The sequence below is a fragment of the Cariama cristata genome, unplaced genomic scaffold (assembly GCF_000690535.1).
Source record: "Cariama cristata isolate BGI_N322 unplaced genomic scaffold, ASM69053v1 scaffold25052, whole genome shotgun sequence".
Classification (NCBI taxonomy): Eukaryota; Metazoa; Chordata; class Aves; order Cariamiformes; family Cariamidae; genus Cariama; species Cariama cristata.
The window spans coordinates 1,719-28,734 of record NW_009605912.1 but is presented as its reverse complement, the minus strand read 5'-3'; the positions used below and the strand labels follow the sequence as shown (position 1 = coordinate 28,734).

Here is a 27,016-nt window from a genome sequence, read left to right as displayed (position 1 = left end):
TGTGTGATGTCCCACTGACATTGCAACAGTACACAATACGAAGACAATGCAAAATGCAAAAATGGTGGTAAATTAAATTGGAGCCTTCACCACCTTCCATCTTGGGTAGCATTAAGTTGCATAAAGCCACTACTCAAACATAAACTACTCAAACTTTATCAAATCCTACACCAACCAAAAGCTCAGAATTCTCTACTGTAGCCATGATATCAGACTATCTGAATAAAAAAGAACTAAAGAGCGAGGAACTAAATATGAGGACCGTTTGGGGGGGGCCAGGGGTAGAGACTAGCACGGAGTGCACAGAATCATAGCAACGGCTGAGCTCATCATCTTGTCTAACCCCCATACTCAAGTAGGGCCAGTTGCCCAGGGTCACATCCAAACAGTTAAATAGTTCTTAAATGGAGATTCTTGGACCTCAAAATTGTGGATTAGTTATCTTTCATAATATCCATTTTTACAATATACATTATAATAAATAATAGATACTTTAAAGCACTGTCTAGGGAAAACTGCAGAAGATAAAAGAATATGGTCATTGGGTCCCTTCTGATCCTGGAATAAAAGTCACAGTTCCCTTACGTTTTCTTTTCATGGACCATGGGGGGAAAAAAGCAGCTTTGCATTGCCCTCTGGGAACCTCTTGCAGCTTTGATGCAGCTTTGCAGCAAAACCCCCTACGGTCCAACTGCCTGCTTCAGGGATACTGCGCCGCCAGCCAGTCCGCAAGGTCAGGAAGGAGTGCTTTTACAAGTGGGGATAGACACATTCTTGTCCGTGTTTTTTGTCATTTCCCCACCATCTGAATACTTGGGAAGGGCCACTTCAGGAGAAAGGAGACTGCATAAGGCTGAATAAAGGATGGTTGCATGGAAAATTATCCCCAGATACCTCCCTCCTCCAATTTGTCAAATACAGGGTTGAATAGGACTTTCTAGGGTGAAATCGGGGATTTTCACCTCTCTCGCTTCTAGGGCATGGTTTGTCCATGGGCATAATTCAGACCTATCTCACTTCATCCATCCTCTACCACTGCAGGGGCCCCAGGCATCGGATGCCTCTAACCACCTCTTCCCTGGATGTCACAGATTTATGTAAGCTCACGACGGATACACTATATAATGTGTTTACGTAATGCTTTATAGCCTTCGAAGTACAAACAGCGTAGCTGATCTAATGGCCAGCAAGAAGAAAGCAAATAAGAAAAACTTCAGTCACACGACACATCTCTTTCCAGCTAAGGCTACTCCTTCTTACAGGAGAAAACCCTCAACTGATATAAACCACAACTCCTCCACTGAATTTTGTGCATCTAGGCAGTTTGCCCGTACTGACACAGGACATCGCCGTCTAGCATAGAGACATAAGGATAAAGCAACACACAGAAACTCCCTTCATATAAAAACAATACGGTTCCTTCTGCGAACTTGCTGCAAACTTACTTTCCCTCGTACCTTAGTTACCAGGGCAACGGGGAACACTTGCCATTGTGTCACCGTACCTGTGACCAGACAAGCCCCTACAAAGATGGAATTTTGCTGTATTTCTTTCCAAGTACTCATTCAGATTTGCCTGACCTGAAGGACTGTAATGTCCCTGGATGTCACCGCATCCCCAGCCTTGCAGAAGATCTTCCAGGGACTATTTACGTTGTGCATATTTTATAAGTTAAACAAACACTGGCTCTAAGGCTTCCTTGAGGAACAGATGCCTCCCAAAGTAATATTTACAGAAATTTATTATTAGATTTGCAAGCTGCATGCCTATAATAAGAAAGAAATTAAATTAAATTACAAAATCAGAACCTACCATCAACCAAGGCCAACACATCCATAAACACAAATATAGCATTAGGAGTAATGTGAAGGAATTACATTGCTCATTTCATGACCCACTTCAAGCATTGATGAGTTTTTCAAATTTCAGGCTAATTTTGGTGTAGAATTTTCTTTTCTGTAAACCACGAAACATAGCTAAAGGAAAGCGGTCACTCTCATTTTTGTATCATTGAAACAAGTGCTTCTGACAGATGCTCTGTTTATTAGGCCAGCAAAGCTGAAGACAACCCTAACCTGATTACTTTACATATGGTATGGTAAGGTATGATTAATGATTTTTTACAATTTTTTCTTTGTCTTGTACTTCCTAACTGAAGGTCTTTTGTTAGAGAAGGAGCTTTCAGTAATACGCTTGTTCCTAATCTCTCTCTGTCAATATAAAGGATGTCAAAACAAAGCAACGGATTAATTCCCAAGTATTTTTTACCCAAGGACCCAACAAAAACCAGCTATCCCCTCTACTACTAAAACTTTGATCATTTCATGCATTTTGAAGCAGCAGTCCCCTGCTCCTACTCGGAGGTCAAAGAGACCCCGAGTTAAATCGTATTTCCCTCTGTGCGTTACGGTTTTCATCAGTTCCAGTGCTCGCTATGGCCAAGCCCAGTGCACATGAATGAGGTCATCAGTCCCTACTCGCACCATCTGCTAAGTCACGCACCGCACGTATTCACTATGAATTATGAGCTAATGAGTCTTCAAGCCTTCTCCTGCTGCAGACACCGTTAGAAGACGACACTAATTTCAATGACTTCTAAAACTTACTTACCTTACTCGTCACAATTTTCGCTGCCAAGTCTATGGTCTTAAATCTGTTCTAGTTTCATTCATGGGTTGCAGCTCTGACTCTCCTACGCCTAACTTTGGCACAAGTCAGGAGTAGCATGTTTGAGGTTAACACTAATCAAAGTTGATTAGTATTCGTATTCCAGATAAATGAATTAGGTTGTATATCCCATGTCTTGGGTACTTGCAAAAGGCAGAACTGCAGAATGTTTGCAATGCAACCCAAGGTCTTCTTATTAAAAAACACTTACGCAGACACTTCAGAAAAGAAAAAAACATGGAAGCTAATGGGAACTGGTTTCTTAGGAGGCTCAAGTTGGCCATCCCAAGCTCACCTTTAACCCATAAAACAAGATATTAAGAAAGCACAAACTTTGTTGCACTAAGTCTTTGGTGTCACTTGGCCCACTTTTGCTCTCTGTATTCTACTTGAGGAAAGTGAGCCCGCAAGCCAAGGGATCTTCACCCCCTGTCCCTCAAGCAGAGCACTCCGGCTCTTACGGAGAGCAAATGTTCGCTGTCCCTCCTTCACTGCTCCCGTAGACAAGCAGCATTGAGAAGAGGCAAAAGGACTTTTTCCTCCACTCAGGCCCAACCGCAGAAATTTGCTGCAAGTTAAAGCCAGGAATAAAGTTCCTTTCACTAACTCTGGGGTCATGCGAGCTGCTGGAGGAGCCTAAAATTCTGGGTCACGTAGTCACATTTTGGCCCTGCAGATCTTCACTCCTGCATCCGTAACGAGTCATCACCAGTCAGAGCTGTTATCACAGGCAAAGTACATCTGCAAATATTTTATTCGGTAACTAACAAACTGATCTTTTGGAAGTTGTGTGAATCACACTGCAGCAGCAGATAAAACTCCCTCATTAATTACTACTACTAATTGCCCCCAAGAGCATGGCCGCTGTAAGGTGAAAGAGGAATGTAACTCAAAGCAAGCTGCTCCTGACAACCGTGTGCACCTGCATTTCTGAAAAAAAATTAAAATACTTTGGAAATATTCTGGCTGGTGAGAAACGAACTTAAGAGCTTGCAAGAGATGGGAGTGCCTCTTTGGGATCGGCTCTACTGCATCTGGCACATCCACCTTGGACGACGTCAGAGCAAAGCAAAGAGTTGTGTGAGCACGCATGACCGTCGTGTGCGTGCAAGCGTGCAGACGGGTATGTCTTCATTTTTGTTAAGTGCAGAGGGTCAGCTCAGCCCAAATCAGGGAGATGCATCTTGTGACTTTTTAACAAGAAATGGAATTAATGGGACTCTGCACTCTGATAGTAATTTCCCAGGGTAAATTATTTTAATATAATAATAAACTCTTTAATAACAATTACAGAGAAAGAGATAATAACAATAACAAAAAGAGAGAAAATCCACTATAATTACACACATAGTGTAACAAAACACCCCTTCCCAAAATAATCATTAACCAAGATATATATTATTATTGATTATATTGATTATATAAAATAATCAATCGCCTACAACAAAGCTGGGGAGGGACCTTTTACAAGGGCATGGAGTGACAGGACAAGTGGCAATGGCTTTAAACTGGAAGAGGAAAGATTTAGATGAGATATCAGGAAGAAATTCTTCCCGATGAGGGTGGTGAGGCAGTGGTACAGGTTGCCCAGAGAAGCTGTGGCTGCCCCATCCCTGGAAGTGTTCTAGGCCAGGTTGGATGGGGCTTTGAGCAACCTGGTCTGGTGGAAGGTGTCCCTGCCCTGGCAGGGGGTTGGAACCAGATGGTCTTTAAGGGCCCTTCCAACCAAACCATTCTATGATTCTATGAGACTAAAATTAACGAGACGCATGTCAGAGACCTGAACTCCCCTGTATTAGGCATGATATAAACGTATAGAATAGAACGGTATCTATGCCAAAAATAGGGTAGAGAATAGGACTGAGAAGTTTGACAGCTGAAATAGGAAAAAAATGAGGCATTGTACAAAGTTGGTGCCAGTTGGTCGTACTATGCAGCACAGGAGCACTCCAGCGATGTGCAAACAGCAAAGAACACATAGAAGGAACCAGAAGACACTGTAGAGAAAACGTAGCTCCCATTAACATACACAATGGATAATTCAATTCCAGTGGACAAGTGTCCCATCCCAAGTGATGTGGAAGCTGAGAACTTTACAGAAGGGGCAAGGAATTAATAGGCAAAGCAATTATATATCCTGCTCACTTCTGCTACGGTTCATGCAGGTCAGGTTTGAAGCAGAGAGACAGAGGACGGGGTGGGAATGTGTACGTCATACCTTTGGTTGTGAGAAAGAGAGGATTACAGCCTCTGAAGCTGCCAAACCAGTGTCCTCCAGAGTAATTACTCCACACACCCCCCTACACACTTGCCTGCAGAACGCACACTGAACACCAGATCATATTGTTAGTATCCAAAAGTGCCAAGAAACGAACACAGACTCCCCTAGTTTCACCTTGAACCCACAAACTTTCACTAATAACTGATTTTTAAAAAAGAATATTAAAAAAATGAAGGGTTTGAAACCTGGGTTCCAACTATCTCCAGATACTGCTGCAGGGATGGGAACTCATCAAACAGCTCTGTGTTTCTGTGAGGGTCGTGGCAACACCCTCCCCACTTGTGCACCATCATTTAGGACTTTTTTTCCCATGAAATGTGATGCTCCCATCTTGTCATCACTTCGGCAGACTGGGGGAAGAGCAGAGGGGCAAGGAACAGTTTGGCTTACAACACCTAATAACAAGTTTGAGAAATAATGTGTTCTTCCATTAATCCAACATCCTTGTTCTACGGGGATTGATTCGTTCCAGCCAAAATTTTGTTGGATGGAGACCAGACCTACAGAGCCAAATCCTGCTCTTGGTTTCACCACAATAAATCTTGAATAGCTCCACTGAGCTCAAGCTACCCAGTAAACACTTACAACAGCACAACCCTGAACACATTCATCAGCTTGAAAACCACCGTTTCTTTTGGAAGCTGGTTTTGAATCATTCACCTAGAAATAAAACACTAAATCCACTGAACTTGCAAACAGTATCTCAAAGCACACATGCATCTGTTGAATAAATCTGCAGTAGCAATACATCTAAAATAACCATTGATGTGGATATTATTTATTTTTAAAGATCGCTCTGAAAACCAACGCACTGGTAATTGGAGAGATTCAGATTTTAAAAGAGTGACCGAACTACAGTCTCACAAAATAAAGAAAAAAAAAAAAAAAAAAAAAAAAATCTCATCTCTGATCTACAGAAATCAAGTCAAATTTATCAAGCTGTACTGTGATAACAATGATCCGGTCCATATGTCAGCACACAATGGTTTGGTTGTACAGATAATTCTGACATCAGAAGTAAAAACTTTTAAAGCTTGAATGTTATTTAAATCAGTAACATATGTTCTAATAGGAAGCTTACATAATAGTTTCATTGTACTCTCAAATAGCTGTAAAGTATTCAAAATTGTAAAACTGATTGTATGCATGTGTTGCTCGGATTTGATCAAGTCCATGACACAGCCCCCAACCCTGCAAGCAGCCCTGAGGCCATGTCCTTATGCCCCTGCAGTGTCCTTTCGCAGTTGAACAAATGTCGTATGAACGTGAAGACCCACCTTGCTTCGCAGTATTGCGGCCTTGGTTGGTTTTGTACTTACTCTTCCAAATTCAAGTAGCAATATGTCGAAAACTAAGGTGTAAGATAAGAAGGATCACGTCCCATCTTTTGCTGCCAGAAGCCCGCTTTTAGGCTGAAATGCCTGGAAATGTAGCACCTAATATTCTGGTCTCATTTTCCTTCTGAATCGTGCAGTTTTTTCACAGTAAGGGTTCCTAACCCTGTTGAGATACGTCGTTGGAGACTTCAAAAACTAAGCAAAAAAGAGATTTTCCTAGGCAATTCTCAACTCCTAAGCTTAAACACATCAGAGAAAGGCAAGTGTGTTTCAGGCGTAACAGAAAGCGTGCATTTACCAAAGGTCTTTTTGAAAAGCTGTGTCTATGGAATTCTGTTTTCATATCTCCCTTTTACATGCAAATGAAGAATTTCTGTGTGGACAAAAAGTTATTGTTGCCAATAGGTCTTTGCAGTAGGGTGTCTCTGGTGTCCCATCTTTTTGAGGCAACCTTCGCATGAAGAAGAAGCTGTTTTCCAAATGGGCTCCAACGCTGATGCCACTGGCAATATCTCTCCCAGCAAAAGGATTTCATTATTTTATTTCAGGTTTTTTTTTTTTGGTTGGCTGGTTGCTTTTGTTTTAAGTTACAAGTTTGGAAAGGGGCAAAGGGCTAGCATATTGCTTTTTTTTAACCTGTGGATCTCTGCTGCACACTTCGCTAACAGTAAAATGGATCTCTGGGGAGGAAATGCAACTCCCCCACTGCTGCCCAAGGGGTAAATCAGGGAGAGCATTCAGGGTTTCACACTTTGTCCAGCCCATGACTCTACCTTCTCAGCTTCGTTATGCCAAAGCGAGAGCCAGCTGCCGCAGCTTTCATGGCCTTGCTAAAGCAAATTATGATTATCAAGGAGCCACGTGCTTTTAGCCAGCACTTTCTCTAAAGCAAAAGCCTGAAAACAAGGACAGGAGACTACCTGGCTACAGCAGTTAAAACCACGAACTGTTCAAGGCAGTTTGGTTGTTGTCCAGGACTGGAGCCAGAGACTGCACTGGTGGTCCTGGTAGAGTACTTGACCTTTGCCATGGACACGTCTGTCACCAATCCTTCAACCAGAGACACTGCCTAAAATCCCTTGTTCCACCAACACCAGTGCCAAACCTCCCCCCTGCCTCCGGTGGGGCCAAGATCTCCCCCTCCAGTGCCGGCAGGCAAGGATGGCATCTGGAGATGGGAGATGACAAGAGCGGAAGAACTCAACGCCAACTCAACTCAAACGCCATCTCTGAGCCATTCCTGACTTACAACGTTTTCACTCCTCATTGTTGCTTCTCATTGCCTCATTGAACTCGCTGCAGCAACCACAATATTACACTAAATGTTATGCTACTTGCAAGCACTTTATTCTCCATGTCAGATTATATCTCATTTAAACCAAAAGTGCTTGCTGAGACCAAGAGGAGAGAGGTATTTGTAAAGGAAATGGAGTGCCGATACACACGCTTCTGTAACTAGGCATAATCGTGATTAAGTTAACCCAGACGCTTACTTCTGTTAAAGTTAATACACATAAAACGTAGTTCTAGTTTCAAGTGCTCTTGTTTTTAGTTGCTGTCAAAAAACCTAGAGCTTGATCAACGTTGATGTACTCAAGAGTCAGGAACAGCAATTCCCTAACACACAACTATACAGTGTGCGTCGGAAGGATAACGTAATTTTGTGTTAATTTTCTTTTGATCATTAAGACTGCTTGTCAGCTTAGTTACTGGTTTTAACAAGGAAAGATCAGTTGCTTTAAGTCAGCTCCCACAATTTGAAAGGAGTAGGGGTTGCTAAGGTGTGGTTCTGTGGGCCAAGACTTGCCTTTGATCTTTTTTTTTTTTCCTCACCCTAGTCCAGCTCCCACCCTTGGCATGAAGCTGTGCCCCAGAGATGCTGTCGAAACCCAACAAACCGTGCTACGTCTCACCAGCTGCATTCCATCTTCCACGAGAGCAAGTGAATTTTCAAACAGGATAAAGTTGAGACACACACAGTAAATAAAACTCTCACACCCACATATCCCTTGCCCCTCAATTTAGCCCCAGAGCTACTGACAGTTCCTATAGCTTTGGCAATCATTCATTCTCATTGTTGAAAGTTTACATATAAAAAAAAAATAAAAGGATAATGAAACTGTGGTTACAGAATGAGTTATTTACATTGAAGGAATGAATCCCACAGTGCTTTAAAATTTCCCGCATGCATAACTTTTCAGTCTCCCACATGTTGTGTGCCTGTTTCGCAGTATGTTCCAGGCCTCAGCTTTGGCAGAGTAAGACTGATATATTGCAACTTTGATTTAATATAGATCTCATCCTTCAAAATCAACGCTTGAAACTTTTAACGCTGCAGGGTAAGCAGAAGGAATATTCTGGAAGAGATCTAAATCAGCTGACAGATTCACTGGTGTTAAGACACACACCACACACACACAAAAAAGCCCTCAAACCCTTTTTCTGAGTACCAGAAAACTGGAATTGTAGATTAATTGACCACACAGAACTAAAGAATTGGATCAGCTGTGAGTTGCTATTCAACTTTTGTCACGGTAATAGCTATACAGTTTCCACTGGAAAAAAAATAATACTTGAGATACTGCAGAAATGGGTTGATATGAAAAACTAGAGGGAAAACGTAATTTAAAATGATTAAAGCCACAGTGGTGGGAACGCAGGTTCTCAAGATTTTTTAGATCTGGCACATTTGCGTGATATTAATGATTTTCTCCTGTGGCTGGTGGTCATTTCTTCTTTGTACCTTTTCCTTCCTTTCTTTTTTTTTATCTGTGCAGATATTCAATAAGAAAAATAGAAAAAATAGAGAAGCTTTCAAGGAACAGATACAGGTACAACTTGGGCCTGTGAATGGCTGGCAAATGCCAGTTGATTTCCTCCAGATTTCTTTTCCCTCTCAGCCTCTAATGTTCACCCCAGATTTGGCATGATAGACTTGTCTCCATATGTCTTGAGTCAAGACTTGTTCCTTAAATGATAGCTTCACAGGAGACTTTCCCTGCTTGCCCTGGCCTCCAGATGTTCTTTTACAACAAGCAAACAAGATGTGGAAGAGAAGCTTGGGGGACCTCAGAGCCCATCAACCTGACTACTGAGGCAGACAAGACCTTATAGATTTCCATACTGAGGGTGTTACGACGAGACAGAGCCTCAGCATTTATTTCACAGTACACCAAAAGACATCTGATGCAGGTTTGCTAATGGGATGTATAGTGAATTCCACACCCCATCCTTGACTTCTTTCAAACAAATTCCCACTCCAGGGGGATCTAGCAGTAGATGTTGTAATGTGTCCTTAGTCATGGAGATGAACCTTATGGCAGAAGCGCAAACCCTCACAAGGGCTCTCAGTTGCCAGAGATGCCACTGATCAATGGAGAGACTTCACCACATGCGAGCAGATTAGTTGTTCCAGCTCCCCAGCACACCCCTGCCAACACAAGTCTCAAAAGGCCTACACAAACCACTTCAGAGGAGCTCACACAAAATTCTCCCACTCATCTTGACTTAGCTTTGCAGGCAACGGTAGTCGCCACTCACAAGTAACAGTTCCTTTATAGATTAATTTGCAATGGTTCCTTTGCAGGAATAACTAATTGCAATGGTTCCTTTCCAGACTACCAACAGCCTCACCAAAATGGTACGCAGCCTTTGTGCAAGAGAAATGCATACCATGTAGACTTCCAACTAGTTCATGAGTTGGAATAAAACCCTTCATTGGCTACGATCCATATCAATCTTGAGAAAAGCAATTCTGTTAACTTGAGCTGGTTGGCTATTGCCTGGGAAGTAAGGGAAAATATTCCCCAAAACCACTGCAGAAGAGTTGTGTAATCCACTACTTGCCACATTATTCAAAAGTGGACCCACACACCATGAATTTCAGTGGCTCTCTGTATCTCTCCAGTGAAAAAAAAAGGTTTCCAAATTGACATACCTATCATTTTTTACATAAGCTAACTCAAATATATTGTACAAACAATCTGGTACCACTGTTAAGTACAGACAGTAGGAAGTGAAATAACTGTATTTCACAAGACACAGATATATAGATATACAGTTTTCTTTCCAGCTGTGTTGAGACTAATGTTTCTTCTGCACCATTGAGTTAACTTGGGAATGCAAAAAGGAAAAAAACCTCAGTGAAGATGGCTGTGAGTGGTATTTAATATTAATGAGCATATAAGGTAGAGAGATGACTCCCTCTAATTATAATGCTTTGTGAGTTTAAGAATAAATACCAGTTAACCGAAACTATTTCATAAAAAATAATGAGATTGTTGAAAACAAAAAACCCCAAACCACTCAGAAAAAACCTGCACTTTTACCTTAGTGGGAAAATCATTGCATATTGTGGATTTGAGCAAATACTCAAAAAATACAGAATTTGCTTATTCGCACAGATGAACCTTACAGAAGGTCCTTTCGACAATGGTGGCTATACTGTTTAAACACATAAAAGTGACAAAATAAGACTCACTATACAAATAAGCATATTTTTAAATATTTAAAAAATCCTCCAGTATGATTTAGTAACCATATTTTAATGTTCATTTTACAAAGGATAAAATTTATGCTACTGATTCTTACTATTTCTAGGGTCAAAATTTAACACGTGGTAATAAAATTTTTTTTTCTTTAAGAAGTTCTCATGGAACAAATGTTACATTTTAAAACTGGCTTTACCTTGGCATGCTAAGAGCAAGAACTTAAAAAAAAAAAGTCTGTGGGATCTTAATAGGGATAATTATTATAATTATAAATAAGGGTAAGATAAACTACACAACAATAAGCAGAGTAAACCAAACCTCTGTAAGTTCTTGCCTACGGTGAGATGAAGCAGTAGAAAGTGGAGTGGTAGGTCTGTGAGGCTGATGAAGTCCAAACCAGGAGGTGCCACAAACGGTCTTTCAAATATTCAAGCCTTCAGAAAACTTCTGTTACCAAAAGTGGGTGGTAGGTTACATAATCAGATCTTCACGTTCAGGTTCTCACCTCCATGAGAAGAACATACGCAAAGAAAATGTGCGTGCATTATACCGGCTGATGGAATCGCAAACTTCACCTCCTAAAACACGAAGGCATTTCTGTATTTCTTTTTGCAGGTATTGATCCACCCCTGAGAGACCTGAGGCACCTTGTAAAAACCTCAGGATAGAAGGATAAAACTTTGCCAAACAGCAAATTGGAAAAAAATCTAGAGAAAAAGAAGTGTGCTTGTATTTTAGGGGAAAAATAGCAACAAGTCTTTTGTGTGCAGTAATGTGTCCACAGAAAATAAGAAAAACTAAATAAACTCCTGCGTGAACAATATTTTATAGAAATTAGATTATAAAAACTGATCGTACACTGAAATTCTATTTATTTCTTCATTGTTTATTCATATTGCTTGGCAGTTAACAGCTGATGAATACAACCACACAGCTTAATTTCCCCTCCAACCTGACTCCCTCCCTTTTTTAAAATGAGCACTTGCCTTGCATTCCAAGAACATAATTTCCCACTGAACGTAATTAATTTCAACTAAAAAAATCCAAACAAGCTGCAGACAACCAACTCTCTTGTAGGAGAGAATCAAAACAACCTACAAACCCATTAAAGTAAGGCTAAGATTATTTTCCTACCGATTTCTATGCAGACAACCCTTCCACAGTTGGATAGCTCCACTGGCAGTGGGCTAATTATTACTGCTTCCCAACCCCATTCTTTGGGTTTTCTCAGATGATGATTATAACCATTCTTTCTCACCACTGACTAAAATGAACATTTAAGTGTAAATTTTCATAAGTGATCCCTGACATTGACAGCTGAAACAGAGCAGCTGCAAATCCTAATAGCCAGGCATGTAAGTACTTACTTGCTGGCAGAAATCAGCTAGTTATTACCAATGCTTTTATTTATCATATAATAGTAGCCATCCAGAGCATGTAAGTGAGATCATGATCCCATTAGGCAAAGCCTTGTACATAACTCATTCAAAAGACTGTGTCTGCCCCGGAGTAATACATAAAGTAAACAACTGAGATTGAAAGTACGGCGAATTTCTACAGCTAACCCAGGATGCTGTAGAAACAACAGCTAACCCAGGAATTGAGTCATATTTTTGAAGTTCTGGTCCAGTGGCTCAGCCACAAAGCCTAGTCTTGCCACAGCCTCGTCTAGCCAAAGCCTAGTCAGCCCCAAAGCCTCTAGTCATTGCCATTGCTATCTGCAGTTGGTTCAAAGAGTAAAGCTGTCCCTGTAATCCCAGAGACTGGAAACAAGTGAGCTTGGGGACCCCTAAAAGGTTCCTCCTTCACTAAAAGCAATTGGTGCCTCTTAAGGAATTACTACTTGTAAGCAAACAGTATTTGGAAGACCAAAACACCGATTAATATAGAATTTCAGAGCTTCCCTTTGGAAATGACAGAAGCTTTTATTTGTGTGTTTTCTTGGTGAAGGAAAGGAAAGGAGAAATGATGTACAGAAGGTGAGAGCCAGAGATGTGGCTTTTGCAGGTGTGGGTGCAAGCACTTGTTTCTGCTCGCTGACCTTAAAAGAGTAAGGGCTGGATTCTTCCCATGGGACCAAACAGTCTACCCTCAAACACCAGAGAAGAAAGGCAGGACGTCTCTATCCTCAGACCTTCTCACAAGAAGGGAAAAGCTGAGAAATGTCCACCACCTCCCCTCTAGTCCCCCGACTCCCTGGAACACACCATACTGTCAGCACGTCCACAACTCAGGGAGGGCTCGCTTCCAGATAAGCAGCATCTCTTTGACAACATCAAATGAAGCTGGACCCCAGAGAAAATCATACAGGGAAAAGGCTTGAGGGCTTCATGTCCACAAGCAATCAGATTTCCCTAGGGCCTAACGCAGACACCAGCTGATTGTGCTTTATTGAAAATAATCCACTCGACTAAAAGTAGCTGTATTTCTGTCCCAAAATCATTACTTTTTATCAATAACAGGAATGTCCTCAAAACTGTCAATGCTAAATAAAACCTGAGGTCACAGGAATTTTGCCAAGGTTTGTCATATTCCCAGGGATCTGCAGGCATTAATACAGAGAAGACTCATTAATACAGAGACTAAGATTCAACTCAAATGCTTTCCTACCTCCTGGGAAGCACCCAAAGTCCTCAAAGAACATGTTCTTAGACTTCATAGCAACCTTAACTGCTGAAGGACTTTCAAGCTGGCTACACAAAAGAAACAACAGAAACATTTCCTAAAGAAACTAGCTTGCATTTGAAATGAAATGCTTTTCCCATTCAGAAAAGCGAAAGTCAAAGTAAACAGTGATGGTCTGGGCACTGAAATATGGACATGAAGAATTCACTAACACTAAATCAGAGCCGTGGTTCTCCAACTCCATGTGTAAGTACAACATAGAGCAAGAGCACCCTGATCCCTCATTAAACACTGTAAGCAACTATGGTAATACAAATAAATCATCTGTTGACAAACATTTGTATCTTTAATGCAAACTAAGCAACTGAATTGATTTTAGAAAATATTTTGGGGTTTTATCCATCATAAAAGCAACGTTGATCCTTGCTGCAAAAAACTCGTTGCATTTACGTGTAGTACCTATGTTACATGCATCAGACATAATAATACAGTAATTGCAAAAAAATAAGAAATGACATGCAGAAGAAAAAGCAAACTGGAGGAAAAAAAAAAGAGCAAGAAAAGGAATAAGTAAAAATAACAAGGAAAATGCAAATTTAGGGGAATGATATCCCTAAATTTCTTCTGTTTGAGAGAAAACTATCCAGGAAACAGCAGGTGCCTAGACACAGCAATACATCAAATTTTGGGCTGATCAGTGTCACGGCTCAATCTTATGCAGGAGGGTGTAACTTGGTCCAGATCCACCAAAGCACTTGGACTAATGTTCAATGTTCAGCTTGCGAGCAGTTCCACTGAAGTCAAACTTCTTGTGACTTTAAGAGATGAGCATTTGCTTAAACTCTTTGTTGGATAAGGATCAAGAAGTAATAATGCTAAGTTCAAATTTCTAAAGATCCTGATTAAGGTCTCAAAAATATAATTAAACATTAGTTTAAAGACCTGGCCCTCAATTAAGAAGGAATCAGTTTGGCTCTGGTTTCTTAAAGTCATGAAATGATCAGCTAAATCCTTACTCAAATCACTTGGCTCACGTTTTCAATTATTTTTTCACAGTCAAGAGGGCTTGAAACTTTTCAGAAAGTGAATACAGAGATTCCTTTGTAGCCAGTCTTGTTCCCAGGAGCTGGTGTTTAAAAAAAAAAATAATAAAAAAATCTCATAGATTTTTATGAGAAAATCTCATAAATCTTCTAAGACTCATAAAAGCACCAGAATTGTTGAATTTCAATGTACTCTGCATTTTGCTTGTTTGAACCTTCAGGACAGCTGTCTCATTTCCACTCTCCCATGATGACTTTACTGATCCAGATGGATCAGGATTACTGTCCTCTCATTCTGCAACAGAGGGATGCATCCACTGCATCCACTCTTCTGCAACAGAGCAAGAGCAATTTGAGAACTGCATACAACGCAGACTGCAGTAAAGAAACGGTAACCTACCTGGATGAAGGAAATGTGCTTTCCTTTCCCTATATCCCTCATACTTAGTTTTGTCCCCATGTTCTGCAGTCTCTGCACTTCATCTCACTTAAAATATAATAACCTTTCCCTGGTACAAGCTGTTGCTTATGTAGCCCTGGGAGCAGACCAGTCTTCTGCTGGCCACAATGCGTAGAGCCGAATGGGAGGAAATTAACTTCAGCTGGTGAAACACCTTCTGCTATAAACTTATGGGAACCAGTTCCTCAGATTCCCATATCTGATTTAAAAGTCCAAAGCCCTTTCATAAAGATATCTATCTAACATTTTGAAGCAGAACTTTTCATTCATCCCTGAACTGAGAATAAAAGCAATCTGATAAAAAATACACAGGCTACATGCCAAAGCAGAAGTAGTAATTCATTGCCCTTGAAATATAGTTCTTTTACTGGAAACATTACAAAGAGGAGGACCGTGTGTCATCACACAAACAAAAAAAAAGGCAGTTTTTATCAGGCACGCTTCAGAATAGGCTCCACATTTCATCCTCAGTTCATAAAGCTACAATTTCTTAGCTGCGAGTAGATGGGCGAAGGTCACCAAACAAGGACCTCATAAAATCAGTGTGATTTAGAAAATTAACAACAACCTGAACTAATTTCTTTCCACAGTACCCTGGATTTCCCAGAGCTGTTCCCCTTTAGCAAAGGGCCAGTAGAAAACTAAAACCCCGAAACAACCAAAAAAGAAATTCCCTTTCAACCACCAAGATGGATTATCTGCAAATAAATTCAGATATATTTTCCTTGTGGATTAAATTAAATAGTTGATAATGATATCCTGCACTTATATATAACCCTTTAAAGTTCCAAGTATTTAAAAGTAACGCAAGCTTTAGGAAGGATGGGGAGGGACCATTAATTTACAACTAAAGTAGCCCAACCACATTCCCTATCAAAGGAATCAGAAGTCCTTCAGGAACTACCAGGAAAAGCCAATATCCAAACTCACCGACCTAGCAAGCCTTGCTCTCCCACAGAAAACTGTAATACGTGAGTACCTTGACTCCTTGCTGCCAGAACATCCCTCCTTTGATTTCTATCGAATGGCAAAAGGCAACACACACCTCAGCATCTTCACAACTCAAGTTCCTATGTGAAGTCGACTGGAGTAAATGTTTCAAAAAAAATTCGTAACTGAAGCCACGATCATAAATCCTTATTTTGACATCTCCCTATATGCAGTTTACTATCAAGAGAATTCTTCTCCCATTTTCAAACTGAAAAAAGATGTTTTAATTCCATTTCATCCTAAAATAATTAGGAAATTCTACTGTGCAAGACAGAATAAAACAAAAATAAAGTGACGAAAAGCCAATTTCCCATCTTATCATGCATACACACTGACAGCCTTTTCTTCATAATCATTCACCACAATACATTTTTTTCACATAATACAGCATGAAAAGAATGTCTGCTTTTAACACCCCAAGTATATAGGAAACACCCTCTATCTTTTGCCTGCTTTTCTGTCCTTGCCTTCTTTTCAGTAAACAAAGCAATCTTCCAGTCTGTCCTTATGAGACATTTCCTGTTATCTGCTGCCCATTTTCAAATTACAACCACAATGATTCTGACCTTATGGCTGAGAAAGTCTGCGGGAATTACTTTTAGTGAGAAGGAAGAACATATTTTCTCTCCTCCTCAAAAACCTCAGTTGCAAGGGTGTGGTCGAATACAACAATATAATCACTTTTTGGACGGAATTCAAACGTCAATAAGTTTAATTCAGAAATAAGATTTCTAAACATTTTTTGAGGCAATGGCAACAGCCTGCTAGCATGACACCAGCTATGTTACATTAGCTATAGCAGACATCGCTACTGCCGTGACAGCGATGTTGCTTTAATGGGCATTAAATTGACATGATGCAGACATCCAAAAATAAAGTTCAAGTACCCAGGCTGTGCTTGCATGGGCTGTGTGCCCCTAAGTGAGCTGTGTTTATCAATGACAGATTGTCGAAGATGGGAATTAATAAAGGAAAGCTACTGCTGTACTATACTGACCGAGTTCTGGCCTCGGAGAGCTAACAGAGACAACTTCTTCCTCTACCTAGTCCCCGACAATTGCATTTAACTGGCACGCAGAAAGCACACGTATTTAAAGGAGGAGCGGGTAGCTTCTCCTGGGGTTTGTGTGTCTGGGAAGCATCACAATATTAGACTTGATATCCAAGCCAAAACTTATTTACGTTACAGTTGATCAAATCAAAACTCAACTTGAGCCCAAACGTTACCTGCATCAAGGACCCCAAGAATGTCAGGTCACAGAAAATGGTTTGCCAAAACTTTTCATGACAGAAGTTAGAGTCTCAGAATACAAAGGAATGTGCAAAATCCTACTAAAGCTGTAAGTCAAATAAACTAAACAGTTTAGTTGTCCTGAACTGCATCTCAATACCAACAGAACTAGTCAAAACATTTTCCTTTGACACCTTTTAAGAGAATACAGATTTCTGACCAAACAAAAAACCTCTTTAAATTTTTTTTTTCTTTTTAATATAAGAAAATGTCTTTTTATATTGTCAAAAATATAACTTTTTTCACCCGCTACTTACTCCTCCATTGCAATAATGGAGCAATTTCATGCTTATGACAGTGGTTGGTTGCCATTAAAATAATTGCAGCAAATGTAGAATCACCACTTTTCCATGTTATGGACCAGAAAGTGGAAAAAAAAATTTTAGACTGCAAATACTTCATCTCATCACCACAACAACAGAAAATAAGATCGAAATGTGACAACTGAAGTTCATTAGCTACTTTAGTGACGATGCATGAGACCGAGAATTTATTGCCGTTTCCCATCATGGAACATGTTCTCTTTAACAAGAAATAGCAAAATCGCTTATTTTTTTTCCCTTCAAATTTAGCACATAGCCATACAAAGCCAGAGAGCAGTCCTGTTTTAACACAAAGATGGCCTTTCGCACAGCCCTTTACTGATATGAACTGTACTTTTCCATTATACATTAATTACTGAGGGTAATACAGATATCAACACAGGACAGAGAAGACAGCTCTGCCTCCTTGTTGCGACAGTTTTCACCTCTACCTTCCTAATCTGCCAACTCCCCACTTCTCCAGGAGAAAACGTGCAATACTTTCATAGAGCTCAGCAAACCAGGGACACACAGTCTTCACAGCAGCTCTCACAAACCCAACTTCATTGACTTCAATAAAGCCAAAGTGATTTTCATCAGCTGAGGAACTTGTCGGACCTGTATAGAACAGGCTACTGTGCACAATAAAAGCCCAAAGGCTGAAACACTCTGAAATCCAAGCACCTAGATGTAGGTAAGAAGTGAATTTCTAGCTCCTTTCAAATTTGCAACAAATTTCCATGGATTTCAGCATGACAGGAACTTCCCTGGTGACAGACTGGGGCTAATTCATTGGCACCACTGCAGCCACGCTGATTTATTCCAGCTCAGGTCCTGTCCTTAAACTTACGTGGTTGCAGAGCACATATTCATGACCTAATCCACTATCATGGCATGGGGAAATCGAAGAAACGAAAGCAGTGCAAATGAAGATTTTACCACTTAAATAAAATGAAGGGCTGTCATTCTTTATGTTTATTTCAGTTATCATTCATTTCTTACCTCACAGACACAAGCAAGCTATTGTTCAACTTCAGTTCTCTCAGATTAGGTAGATAGGCACCTATGGAACAGAATAAAGAATCACTTTGCAGACCTGGGAATGGAGTAGAGGAAACTTCCGACAATTACAAGTTGAAGCATCTAATTTTACATGCATTTCTTACCTGCTTCTGCCAGATCCATGCTGGACCTTTTCTAAGAAAATGAATGAGATTATTTCACTTGAAAAATATTTCACTCTTTACATTTTTGCAACATATACGTATTGTCTGCGTGACTATCCAATTATAATTTTTGGAACTCCTCTCTGACAATTCTGATGGAGTATCTTTCCAGACAGACAACAACAGAAACCGGCTTGATGGGTGACTGTTTTCTTTGGTCTGATTCCCAACCCTTACTGACTATTAACTGAGGGATACTCTGAAGAGGTGAGGGATGCTTTAGAGTATAGCATTCCATGACCTCTGATTTCTACATAATGCTCTTGCTTCTTTCCCCCAAAATCTTTTTCTACTTATTAAATGCCAAGTAGCGATGGACTTATTGGATACACAGCTAAGTAACACTTCTTCAACATGTAATTTTGAGTCAAGCAACAAAAGCATAATTTCCCATGTCACAACATCACCTTTTACAGTTCAGAGGTCCCCAAAACGCTACTTAACTTTTTGCTAAGCATTGCCTTCTCCTTTTAATTTTCTGGATGTCATCCATTGTTTATTATTCAATTGTACAAGTTTTGTATCTATGAAAACCTCAGCGTTCTGTTGCCATTACTTTGATTAATGCTTTTTTTCTATTCCCAAGAGACATTTGCCTTTTTGGTTGCCTCTATGGGTATCTCTGAACCAAAATCATAGACCAAATCCTTCCAAGCTACAGAATAATTTGGATATAAGCTTAAGTCCCAGGAAACATTTGCTATTGACAAACAGCAAGCTTTTACCCATTCCCACTAGTAAAGTTTACCCATGGCTGGCGAGCATCCTCCGATATAACATGCAACCATGTAGAGGTAATATCAATTTTAGACAAATGGGATCATTGCTAAAACATTAAAATCTGTTCTCAGCAAATATTTTTATGAGTCCTCTGAGTAATCTCTCTCTGGCAAGGGTGATTCAGCAGTGTCCAGAAGGTCATCATTCCAGCTCTTTGCAAAGGATCAAAAGAAAAAATGGAAAAAAAAATAAAATAAAGAGAAAGAAAAAGGGAGTGGGATCTCAAAAGCAAACAAAGGAGGTCATGTTGCTCATCTCATTTCCCCAAACAGAACAAGAGCATTTATGGCAAAAACATTTTAATAAATCTTGTTTTAGTGGAAGCATTATCTATATCTAATGCTATTTGGGAGTGATTATAATACACATATTGATCTTCATGCTATACTGCAAATATTTAACTTCACATCTTTGCAAAGCTCTTTAGAAAATGTTAAAAATTCAAAACACATTGTGTAATTTTTTAGCCTTATTTTTCAATCATTTTACATAATCCATAAAAATTGTAGTACAAATTATAACACACTATCCTCATCCTGCAGGGCATACTTTCTCACATCAAACAAGTTTTATAAAGTATGGCAACAAAATAATTGGGAGTCCTGACAGAGGAGATACTAGGATCTCTGTTAATTATTCACAGCAATCATACTAACTACTGAGCAAAGACTTCCTCAGATATAATCCATGCACTAAAAAAACCCTCCCAGAAAAAAAGAAATCAAAATCTAGATGAAAAAAAATTGTTACCACGTTTTTGATAAGCAACTTGAAGCACAGAGAGATGACTTCCCCCAACGCGTTGAAAGAAAGAACAAGAAGGATGCAGGGGTCTCTCCAGTCCCACCACGGCAGCGGGTAATAGCCTTGCCATGGATTCAACCACAGAGGTTAAAGGGTTACCAAGCAAAGGCTATTGCGAAGCATTACAAAGCAAATGGAGTTTAAAAACTAGCATTAAGCAGAAGATTTGAAGGGGAGTTAAGAAGACCAGCTCAAGAGAAATGGAAAGACTTGCTCAAGAAAAAGCTTTCCAAGGAATGCATTTAGGGTTAGTTCAGGAAAAAAAGAAAACACCATGAAAGGATTCAAAGCAGCAGAGTGACAGGCTGACGATCCAGTTTTCACATCTGGTTATTTCATTATTGTAACCTGATCTTCCATCTCAGACATTTTATTGTATTTTGGCACAATCTATCCCTGGGAAGTTGTAGAGTGTTAAGCTCTACTGTGCTGTTTACTAGGCCGAAATAAAAGTATACCATGTGCAGCGGTGCAAAATTCTGCCAGCAAAAATTTTGCGATATATTTCTGCAATTTTGCAAGTTCTTCCCTCCTTTAAGTTTTACATCCAATACGTATTTGTTCTTTGCTGCTAGGAATTCATTGTCCATTTGATTTTGCTGGGTTTTATAGTCCCAATTCCTTATAAATAGATTAGAGACTGGACGATTAAGTTAAGAAGAGAAAATTCTAAAATGAAGATGACAAAATAAAAGATCTATTCAAATGTAACAACATACTTTTAATTATCTTAATTTCGACACTCATGGCATCTTTCCTGAGAGCAAGGATGCAATTTATTCTTACACTAACATAAAAATACTCTAAAATATCAACAATATTAACATCTAATATTAATTTTAAAAGTACAAGCAATATATTCCTCTTCCTGAAACTGCCTTCATACTGTATAATTTTGATTTTTAAAAATGAGAATACTCCAGAAAAATGCCGATGACCGCAGTACAAGGCGGAGAATTCAGAATGGCCAGCAATGTTATCATCTCAACTGTCTACGATTCCCTCTCACTAAATACCCTTTTTGTTATATGGCTCTGAAACGACTAACCACCAACAATGTACTAGTGTTAAACTACTCTACTGTACTATCCCAGTGGAACAAAACTAAATGAAGAGCAGACAGAAATCAATGTGTAAGGCAGGTGAATAAAAGGGATACACGCACACTCAACAACGTTGCCTTAAGTGCTGTGCTTCACAAGCAGGGTAGCAATGCAGATGTCTTTCTGAGCTGCCTTGGAGCTGCAGGAGACATTTAGATAATTGATAGGAGTGAGTAAGGAGTAAGGTTTTATCATGTTCTACAAGCTACAAAACTTGTAACACTTGCTGTTTAGATTATGATGTATTCTTTAGGTAGCATCATGTATCTCGTTTTTCTGTTGTTAACAAAACATCATCGTGGCTTGACTTCTTACGCCCTCTGGAATATGGACTAGTGAAAAATATACACAAAAGGAATTATTGACAAATACTTGCATTTGCATCAGGCAATCTATGTGTTTTGTTGATCCTACGGTACAAAACAGGCATGTGAACACGGGCTGTACTCTTCAAGCAAGAGCAACTTGATATATAAATTAAACAGGCTATTTAATTCACTTAAGCTGTGTTTGATCAACTAAGATACATCACATTGATGTTATTTCCATGCAGGTTCTAAATGTGTATTTTTTGCATGTTTCTGGGGTGAATTGGGCAACGCAACTGGAGATAAGACCACAGCACTTGCAGGTAAACCCAAGCTAGCTGCAGCCTAGCTATCTGAGATGAGAATCTCACAAAACCCCACATTAATACAGGGTTTAACATAAGTTCCCTGCCCCAGTACGTACTTATGACTCCTGGAGAGCCTGCCCAAGCCCTGCTGCAGCGGGTGCTGTGGCACCTTCTCAGCAAGGCTTGTCAGTACCAGTTAGACCAAGACCAGCGTGGGCAGGGATGCACACGTCGGACTCACGCCTCCAGCCTCCGCATCGGCTTCCTGACCATGCGAGTACCTGCCGCTGTGATGCTGGCTGCCAACAAACGCCTTCCGGCTTTGCATCAGGAATACCAACAAATAGAGCAAGAGGAAAGAAAGATGATGACTCTGCGTGAAAAATAACGCGTGCCTACTTCTGAACCTTCAGCAGAGCTTTTCCTTGATAAAATGCGTGCAAGGGAAGCAGCAGTCTCCAGACACGTAATCAACTTAGCCTGGCCACTAGCAGGCAACAATTTAATAAGTACCAGCGAACAGCACTGTGGGTAACTTGATTTGTAGCTATTAAAATCACTTAGAAGTAAGAGAACTATGTAGTGTCTTAAATTACTCTATCCCACCATTACTTTCAACAGGAATTTCTACGAGCCGATCCCAGATCTGTCAGCAATCAAAACCGAAGGGATAAGCTAATGAAAAGGAAATAGCCCATCTATTTCAGTACGAACTGAAGCCTACATGTAGCTCAAGAGTACAGAAGTCCAAGATCTGCAAAGCTGGCTACAAGACTTGGCAGGGGGGTTCAACGTTTCGCCTGTCACTGAGCAAGGTGCACTGAAAACAAACAGCTATGGATTTCAGCAATTACCCCGAGCCCTGTTAAGACTCACATTCAAGCTCTGGCACGAAGTCTTTCCTTAATTTTAAAAGTGAACATGTGAAAATATTTTAATATTGGTCTTTTCGTGTTTCAGCCCACACCCTGCCCCTAAGAAACATAACTGTTCCTCCCCACCATGTCACGCCACTATGTAGAGGGTGACCTGACAAACTGGGAAAGGTTAGCAGGATGGCACTTTAAAGTTTAGCAAATCCCAAAATGGAATGCTCATAAGAAAAACTCAAGCAGCATGTTTTAAACAATTCTGGAAATCTTGCTAAAGAAGACGTAGGCCCTCAGTGCTTGTGTTACAGTCTGCGTATGGCTGCAAACATTGAAACATTTCTCAAGTGGAAATTGCAGTGTAAATTTGGGACTCGAGTGCTGCAAGGTTCCAGGTGACCCAGAGTTATGTGTGGTCTAGTAACTTGCAACAGTTTCCCCAGGCCATTTAAGAGCTTACGCAGCCTATTTTATCTTTACATATAAAACCATTTAAAACAATATTGTTTACTCCGTGCAAACTGATCATCCAAACAAATAATTCCTTGATGATAAAGATGCTCTTACCCACCTTCTGCAACTGAGGAATACAGTGAGAGCAAGGTTAAGTGATTTAATATGGCTATAAAGAAAGCTAATAAGCCAGGTCTGGAATGCAAACAGAAACACCAAATTGCAGAGCGGTCCAGGCTGGAGGAGGTCTCGAGCCCAGCCTCCTGCTCAGAGGCAGGTCTTCTCTGAGATCAGACCAGGGTGCTCAGGTCTTCACCCAGCCAGGTCTTGAAAACCTCCAGCGATGGAGACTCCAAACCTCTCTGGATACCCCTATAGCTCAACTGTCCTAATGATGGAAAAGCTTTTCCTTTTTGTTATTCCAGCTGGTCTGGTTCTTACCCTCCTCCTTCCCTCGGGCTATTTATCCAGACCCCTGTGACCAGAGACCAAGTCAGCAGCGCAGAGTTTCAGGGGCAGGCAGCCAGCGAGGAGGACGCAATGAGTCCGACACCTTCAACTTGCTTACACCATTCACACTGAAGGTACAAACTGCCCTGCAATACCCCTAAAAATTTAGGCCTTACTCCATGCGCCTAAAAATGAGCTGTCACATGAAAAAAAAAACCTGCAAGGAACTGATGATCACTGGAAGCATGAAGTCGTAAACTTTCTGCCCTAGCCACCTGCTGACATTTGCAAAGAGATTTTCACAGGGGGGAAATTCAGAATTGCACTTTAAAAACCAAAAAAAGACAGAAGGAAATTCAGGATGATCTTGATTTTCTGTTATTCTCAAAAGCAGTGGGGACCTGCAGCTGCTGCTTTTTATAGCCCTCAAGGGCCAACTCTTGGTGCAAATGGTGGGACATAAACAAGATGGAAATTGTTTGCAACATGGGAATAGTGCTCTGTATTCTGTAAAAGTTGCAAAAGCCTAACCATGGGGAGTAGAAAGGAAGGGATTTATTCCAGTAATGGAAAGGAAAGGGAAGTACAGAGTGAAAAAGGTGAAAGATTTTGCTAGCTTGTCACAGCTAATGTAAAATGGCATCGGAATGGGAGCACCACTTTTGAGCATTGTAGAAATGGCATCATGAGATTTTCTTATCAACTGGAGGAAACATGACTGAATAGATTATGATCTCTGAAACGGATGTAATTTACCTTAAATTATCAAGTGCTGAAAGAAACGGATGTAATTTACCTTAAATTACCAAGTGCCTATCAGAAAGAGACCTATTTACAAAATAAACAGACTAACCAATACAAAGTGGCTATATAATTCAAGACAAAAGCCCCTTCATTGTACTTGCTTACTATTCTTGACAAATCGATATCAAAAGACCCACTAAAGCTAATCGGCTGTTACATTACAGTCACTTGCACATGGAAATGAACTGCTTGGTTGAAAATACCAGCACCCACTTTTGAGGCCATCACTCCTTTTGGCACAGAAAATAGTACCCTGCCGTAGTTACTCAGCTTCAATGTAGCAGAAGATGGACTTGATGGGAATCCACATGACAGTAAATAACTGCCAGTACTGGAAAAAAGGAAGGTTTCACATTCTCAGTGTTAACGCTACTACAATGGGAATTCCTTTGGTACCTCCCTACTTCCCCAGTGCAGTGACAATGACACAGAAATGAATCGCAAGCATTAGGGCTGTTTAGGGCTCATCAAAATGATTTACCTACAAGGTCTTCCTCCAGCACATCACCCAGCACAGCTCGATGAGGCAGCACAGGACACAAAGACAGGCTGTTGGCAGCGATTTCTCAGCCACAAGAAAATCTTACAGTGGAGAGGAACTGAGCTTTGGCTAGAGTAGCATCAAATATTCTAGAGGGCAAGGTAATCAGTAAATGCTCACTTAGGGTCTAGAGTCATGTCATTCAAGAGGAGTTTGTTCAAACTATTGGGCTTTAGACAGAAGTGGTGTCACTCATCCTATTGCCACAGTTTTCAGTCCTATTTAGAGCCTCATGGAAGAAAACAGACATCAAGTAGTGAGAAGTACCAGGGAGATCCTGTTTCAAGAGTTCTTGAGCAGGACAGTACTTTACACTGGCTGTTGGCTTCTGAGTCCCCAGTCCTGCTTCAAGACATGATAAGGAAAATTTGAGGTGGTGAGCAGAAGATAAAATGTTTTCTTACCAAAGTTCCCCAGGCTGTTCTCTCTTGTATCTACTCGCATCTCTAGGACCTTCACTCGCTGCAGATCATCTACCCCTGCCAAAACTTTCTGTAAAGACAAGCAGAGATAGATGCGTAGTCTCATGCAATAAACCAGATGACACAGGAGCAAAAAAGTGTAGAAAGGTTTTCAACCAGTGCTTTGTCAACATATACTCCAGGTCAAAATGGCTAGATGTGTGACCACATTGAAATAAATTTAGTATTCAAAGATCTTTCTTCCTCGTAGCTCTGAATTATTCTAGTCTCACATAACTTCTACATTGCTTAAAGAGTCAAGGCTAAGGGTTACATTCAAACTGCAAATCAACAACAGACCTACACGCCAATTAACTTCATTTAAACAGTATGCCCACGTGTTAAGATCTGCACACGTCTTATGCTGATCCTCAGCAGCCAGGAAGCGTTACCCTCAAGGGTCACCTGTAATCAAAAAGGCACTAGGTAGTAAAACTCAACAAAACATACTGTTTGGCCTTTTAACCCAAAACTACGACAAGGAAACATGATTTTAGCTCAAGCAGCTCAATTTTTCAGAAAGAAGACAACACTAGTCACAAGAATTACATATTCATTTGAAAAGATCTAGGCAATGCAAATAGAAGCCTCCAAAAATCTTTCATTATTTTTGCAAAATCTTAGTAATAGGACCAAGCACTGCATTAAGCAAGGGTGTGTATGTGAATGCTGGATCTTTCCTATCTCATCACAGGATGTTTCCTAATATCCATAAGTACACATAGATTTTGCCTTGGCAGGGGTAAGCAGGAGGACAGAAACGAGCAGAAACTATACACAGAGGAGAGAGGGAAGCTCTAGGACAGCCAGTGAAAACTACAGCAAGGCTGTGAAGTCCGAAGGTGCTAGTCTGCAACTCCACAAGCAGCAGAAGCAATCTCACTTTACCACTGCTCTCATCTCCTGTTCCTTCCCGTTGTGACCCAGCTCCTCTCTCCCTGGCTTCCCTCATCCAGGCTACATGTCCCACCATCTCCTTTGCATCAACTTTGGGTGCTTAGTGGATCCTTCCGTGCACAGATTTAACAAAACAGACCAGAAGGAAACTGTATCCTTTCTTCCTCATGGGTTAGTGGTTCACAAAGGGCTCTGAAACGCTCCTTGAGAGATGAGAAACAAAGCTTTTGTGTCACACTAACTGCCTGAAAGAGCTGATGCTATGCATGGTGATACAACTGCTAAATTTTCACCTTTCTGTGCCAAAAGAGTTAAGACGTGAAACTCCACTTCAAAGAAATGGCTAACCCTGGCATCGGTGTTTTCTTTTCAATGACACAATCAACAGCACGTGCTGAAAGAAGTGCTGTCACCTGCCTTTAGCTCCTCTATTTAAGATGAAGGCAGGAAGTCATTCAACAACCTCCACGTATGGGAGACAAGTTTTCTTATTATTAAAAAGTTATAACATTCCTTAGTTGTTTAA

At 40.5% G+C, this 27,016-nt stretch overlaps 1 protein-coding gene across 1 annotated transcript in view; it reads right to left on the bottom strand.

The window, feature by feature from the left end:
• The window catches only part of LRRC56 (leucine rich repeat containing 56), a gene marked incomplete at its 5' end in the record, with an annotated part of 40,946 nt that extends 15,322 nt beyond the window's left edge, over positions 1-25,624 (bottom strand). Inside the window, 2 exons of the mRNA XM_009696175.1 lie at positions 18,489-18,549; positions 25,537-25,624. Of these exons, the coding sequence (XP_009694477.1) occupies positions 18,489-18,549; positions 25,537-25,624 (149 nt within the window). The remainder of the gene's footprint in view (positions 1-18,488; positions 18,550-25,536) is intronic.
• Between the last annotated feature and the right edge of the window lie 1,392 nt (positions 25,625-27,016).